A 6,111-nucleotide genomic window follows, 5' to 3' on the forward strand; every position below is an offset into this window, starting at 1 on the left:
TATTTTTCGAGGGTTCTAGAAATTAGCGACTTATTCTCTTTTTTTTGGTTATATCTCTCTTTAATTTGTAAGAGTAAATTTTTCATCGAAGTACTTTTAGAACGTTTTAGAAATAGATCATTGATAATGATTTTTGAATTAAGAAATCACCGTGTGTTCTTGACGTTCGATCATCGAGCGTACGTAAGCACGTTGGATCATTTATTCATCGTAGTAGTAGTATGTAGTTGGTTACGATGAACCGGTATATATTATCGTGGAACATAACGCGAAAATAGATACGCGTGACGTCGAAGGGGAATAAAAAGGTAAGAAAGAATATACGTGAGTTGCATTAAAATTACGTTACTCGACGAGTCATTATCTCTCTCTCTTTTTTTTTTGCTTACGTCGAGAACATCGATCTTTCGATTTGTAAAGTCGATATATCGCGTTTTGAATTCACAGCACGTTCGATAAATTTACTCTTTTTAGATCTAATTTAATAATAGAAAAACATTATTTCGAATTATTACTCTTTTTGATTATAACTCGTATCTATAAATAATTATAAAATAAAATACCGGGTGTGATCTTTCTCTCTCTTTCTTCTTTTTTTTTTTGTTCGATGAAATTCAACTAACTTTCAGGCTTATTCGTGTATGTAAGTTACACGCATTAATGCGTTTCGAATCGTTGAATTCCAGCAGTATAACGTTATTTAGAGCGAGCTCGAAAGCGCGGCCACAGGAAGGAAATACGTTTGACGCTTCTCGGTTCGTTTAATTATAACATCGTTTTGATATCCGAGTTATGTAGTTACGATCATGGAAGATAGGTGTATGTACTACGTATCTGATTAGCGAGAGGTGACAAATTATATATATATATATAGACAGAGAAAAAAATTAAATAAACAGAAAAGAAAGAATGAATAAAAACGAAGGACATATGAAAGAAGAAAAAAAAAGAAATAGAAAAAGAAAAAAGAAAAAGAAATTTTAATGACAACAATTATTTCCAAACTACGTCCTTATATATCTCATTATTAACTTGCATATCGATTATTCGAAAGTACTGATTCATATTAAAAAATCAAACAAACTCAATTGGTTTTAATCTTTCGTGATTCATAATAATAAAACAAAGAAGAGTTTCAGAAGAGACAATGTGATTGAAGTTACACGTGAAACATACGTGCCGTTTGTATAGTGATCAAATAAAAAAAGATTCCGCGTTATCGACGAAACGTTGAATATATCATAGAGAAAGCAGAACGGCAGTTAAGTAGTAACAATTATTATGATTGAAGGAACAAACGAATGAATCGAACGTAATACTGTTCGCTTTAAATACGTATTTTTATATAGTAATAATTACCATAGGAAGAGATATAGAAAAAAGAGAAACTCAAAAGAAATATTAAGGGTCGTGATGCGATGTCCTCCAGTCTATCGTACGATCAAAGTAACTTTTACTTTTTTTTCCTTTTTATATATATATATCAAGAGGGAGATCTTCATGAATGATCAAACTTGTTCTTTCAACTTTATTTACATACAATCGTGAAAGATTGCATCTATCTTTTGAATACTTTACGAATCGGAAAACTATAGGTAATATGCTTGAAAAGGAGAAACTATTTGAATGTTTTCGAAATGTTACCTTGTTATCCCGACGTTTATATATCGTTGCAAAAATATTCTCACTTGTGATTATGATAAACACTGGTGTACCACGCTCGTATCATACAAACATACGTACATACACACATACATACAATTCATACATACACTTAAAATATTGCATACGACGAATACATTATAACGTTCTTTACAATCACCTAATCGGAATGAACACAAAGCTATAAAATAATTAATGGTAATGATCATCATAAATTTTTATTTCACTAAACAGCTATTCAAATAATGCCGACACTTGGAAAAATATAAAAGGGTTCCGTGGTGAGTATTATGATACCAAACGAAGTTTTACAAAGAACATTAACGGTCAGGAATTCTTTCTCTCGAAATTCACTCGATCCCGACAGTCTTACGGCTTCGTTTCAGTAAGGTCCAATGAAACGCGACGACATAACGGACGGAAACAAAAGACGTAGCAACAAAAGAGGACACACATATTTATTTATACACACACACACACACACACACACCTCTCGAAACTGCCGCGTTTAGAGAAGATATTGTCCGAATATACCAAAGAATAAAAGATTGAAAGTTTCTCGGTATACGTATCACGTTATAGTTATATAGTAATACACCGAAATTATTTTCTTCGGCGCATCGTAATTACAGAAACAAAAGAAAGAGGAGAGAGAGAGAGAGAGAGAGAGAGAGAGAGAGAGAGAGAGAGAGAGAGAGAGAGAGAGAGAGAGAGAGGCAGAGAAAGAGAGCATTGAAAGGTAAGAAGGTCAAGGCCGATGATTTGGAGAATTCCTTGGAAAAAAAGAAATAGGTTTTTTCGCCAAAAGACGTTACGAGAGTCGACTCACCTTGAAATAATGATGAAGATAACGGTGATTCAGAAGATGCAAGCCAAGGATGAAGAGAGTAGTAGAATATATATTTCCGAGATATATTCCAATTGCAGAAGAAAGATGTACGCGTCACGACTTTAAGTAAACGAGATTTATTTTCGAATGTTGTAGATTGTGTGATGTTCGTTGTGTTTCGTAAATGGCTTCGTACAGGATGGCAACGCTTTTATTCCGTAGAAACTTGTCAGCCAAGAGATTGATATAAACACCTGTGCGTTTGACTCGTCCCCGTTCGTTCGTGCGAGGAAAGAAAATAAAAAAGGAGATGCTTCATTTGGACTAACGGTAATAACGAGTGGACAAGAGGGAGAGGTAAAAGGAAAGAGAGAGAGGAATTTGAAGCATAGAAAGAACGGTCCGCGAGACGATGGTAAAAGATATATGTAACGAACAAAAGAACGAACGAACGGAGAAACAAACAACCGTACGAATAAGAGACTACGACAAACTGAGGAAGAGAAGAGGAGCGACGACCGAACACGACGCGAGTCGCAGCGCGAAAGCGAGCGAAACGGCCGACTGAGAGCGGAGTCGCGCGAGTGGTCACGAGCGGTCGCGCATGCGCACTGACTTCTACTACCGAGCCACGCAAGTGTATATACATGGCGTCCATCTTGGCACACAGGTGCACGCTGCACGTTCGTACCTGCAGGTACCGAGCGTACCAGTGATTCTCAACCTACGGAACCCCTTTTTATACATATTTTAACTCCCACGCTATCGACCAGGACCTAGTTTGTCTTCCCTTTCGCTCGATATTTTTTTACCTTTCCCTTCTCTTCTTCTTATTCTTTTTCTTTTTTCATTGCCTCCAACGCACGTTGGGGTCAACGCTAACGTAAATTCCGTGAGAAAAGGAATACGATAGAATAGATATTCTATATATACTGAGACGTTCTATAATAACCATCGTTGCTTACGCGATTGAATTTGAAAATTATTTATAATCATCGAGTTAATAATAATAACACGCTCGACAATATTTTTTCCGCAAACAATCTCGCATAAGACATCCTTGCACGTGATATATCAACAATCGACCAATCGTTCCTCCGTCGATTATCTCTATTTACATACATTCTATATCGACTAATATCGATCTATATATGTCGATGGACGAAATTAATGTGGAAAAAAAGCAAAGTAACAATTGGAAGCCCGTTCGTGCGCTCCTCGTACTATACACGTACTAATTATGGCACAAAGAACTTTCGTTTAAGAGAAATTTGTGCATCCGCTCGTTCGAAAAACCGTTACGCAAGGTTCGAGTTGAGCATCGATATCGAATTATTTCTATTTCCTTGGAAAAAAACGAATCTTGATGTGTCAACGAAAAAAAAAAAAAAAAGAAAAGAAAAGGAAAGGAAAAAAGAAAATCATCAGACGCGACATCTTACAGTGACAATATGAATTAACTAAAAAAAAAAAGTGCGCGTATTTTAAAAAATTTTTCATAAAAATTCATAAACGATCTTGTTACCGTCGTCTTCGTTTCTACTCTCTACCGATCTTCACGGCCAATTTCAATGGTTTTACGAGCAAAACGGAAAGTGTCATTGTCTTCAGGTAGAAATCCACGCGTAGAAAGGAACAAAACTGTAAAACTGTCGTATATATATATATGTATACACACACACATATATATATCTATTCGTTCCGTTTCGCTACGCGACCTTTTCCGCTTTCGACGAAGAAGACGGTTTCTTTCTTGAAGATTGTGAAGACAAATCTCCCTTCGATTCTCCACGAAGTTCGCTCATCTTTTTCTTTGAATTTGGCGTCGTAGGCGACGCTTGTCCGAGTTCCTTCTCTCATGAGGCATCGACATCGTCGTTACCTTTTTTATAAACTTCCTTGTAAACTAATTCTTGCATTTGCATTCTGAGTAACATTCTTCGATCGGCTGGTAGAGTTCTGATGTGTGGTAAAAGACTCATGAGGAAATAATAATTATCGTCAAAACGATTACCATCGAGAGGATCAACCGTTAGTCCGATACCATTATCGCTCTCACCCATCAACACCTGTTCGGGTGATATATTTTGTAACATCATTTCATTGTCCGCTAAATTATCTGTCACATTTTGAAATTCCAAATTATCGAAGCTCTCTTCCGGTTCTTGTTTGACGTCAACTCGGTGATCGATACCATCGATCTTCAACGTTCCATTTTCGCTGCTCATCGACAATAAATGATCAGCCAGTGCATCCCTGTCGTCCAAACTTCTGCTCAACGACGAACCATTCTTGGTCAGCATCCCTTCCGAGTCGTTTTCTCCTAATCCGTGATCTCCATCTATACCTGCTTTTCCACGCTCCCAAATCGGTGGCCTTGGAAGCATTTGCTCTTTCAAGAATTGTAGACTCTTGAAATGAATCCATACTGGTCTGTTACGATGATATTTACTCTTTCGGTAAACTTGATCCTTCTTGAGCTCGGCACGAAATGTATCTCGCAGACCTTTCCACTTAGCCTTTAATACTGGTTCTGGAATTAAACGAGAACATATATTCCAATTAGAAAAAATGTTTCGATGCGTTTCCATCGAAGGATCATATTTGCATTCAGCGTAAAAAAATTATGAAAAAATATTAATTATAAAACTATTTCCAAAAAAAAAAGGAAAAAAAAAAGGGAGAAGAGCTCAATGAATTTTAACTATATTTCTCGTTGTAATAGTTCTGGACATGAGTATACCATTTGTTGGAATACAATTTTCGTTGGTACCTGAGTTTTATTACCTGAAAACCCTAATCCTACAGATTAAGGATCTAAAGGTTCATCTTTTCTTTCTATTTTGTATACATAGAACATAAGAATGCACGTGTGCACGTGCGTATGAATGCAGTACAATAAGAAAAGTGAAAGGTAAAAGTACCTGGTTTGAAATATTTCGGATTTGGACAAGGAAAAGTTAACAAATATTTGCAAAAATTTCCCTCGACTAATTTAGCTTCGACTATCCTTCGTTATTGACTCAGGTGTAATTTGCGCATGCGCAGTCCTGTTGTAGCTACTCGCGCCTTTAGAACTCGAGTAGTCTTGCGTCATAGTTGTGTGATCTACGCGGATGTTTGGTGATCTTGATTTTATTAAAATTTTTCTTTATTTTTATTACAAAGGAAATCTCCGAATTTCGTTGGTCGTTAATTCGAGCTGTGTAAGACAGATAGAACGAATTTTATCTCTTACTTTGTACAATCTCTATTTTCTTTACAAGTTTATTCTTTAGTGCATTATTTGATATTAAAAAAAAAAAAAAACAAAAAAAAAAGAAGAAAAAGTAAGAAAGAAAATTAGTAAGAAAATTGTGTTTGATGACGACGATGATCAGCTAACGATATCAAGAAAAGAAAAAAAGTAAATAGAGCGTTTTTAATTTTGTTAGGAGACACGAAAAAGTGAGGTTAAGCCGGCCGCGATGCGTACGAGCGAGTACACGACAGTTCGCCACTGTGGAGCCACCACCCCTTTTCGTACCTTTCTCTTCCTTATCTCACTTTATCGCGATTATTAATAAACAATACTAGTTTCTAAAAAAATAGAAAAAACCAGAAAGGAAACCAAAGGAAGA

The 6,111-nt window shown here is 36.1% G+C and overlaps 2 protein-coding genes across 4 annotated transcripts in view; both read right to left on the reverse strand.

The window, feature by feature from the left end:
* The window catches only part of LOC122632492 (rab11 family-interacting protein 4B-like), a 17,776-nt gene extending 15,148 nt beyond the window's left edge, over positions 1–2,628 (reverse strand). Inside the window, exon 1 of the mRNA XM_043819324.1 lies at positions 2,492–2,628. The gene's annotated coding sequence lies outside the window, so the exon portion shown is untranslated. The remainder of the gene's footprint in view (positions 1–2,491) is intronic.
* The window catches only part of LOC122632494, a 7,468-nt gene continuing 2,870 nt past the window's right edge, over positions 1,514–6,111 (reverse strand). For all 3 annotated transcript variants that reach the window (XM_043819331.1, XM_043819329.1, XM_043819330.1), the window contains exon 3: positions 1,514–5,024. In XM_043819331.1, the coding sequence (XP_043675266.1) occupies positions 4,348–5,024 (677 nt within the window). In that variant the 3' untranslated portion in view covers positions 1,514–4,347. The remainder of the gene's footprint in view (positions 5,025–6,111) is intronic.

The sequence above is a fragment of the Vespula pensylvanica genome, chromosome 10, assembly GCF_014466175.1.
Source record: "Vespula pensylvanica isolate Volc-1 chromosome 10, ASM1446617v1, whole genome shotgun sequence".
Classification (NCBI taxonomy): Eukaryota; Metazoa; Arthropoda; class Insecta; order Hymenoptera; family Vespidae; genus Vespula; species Vespula pensylvanica.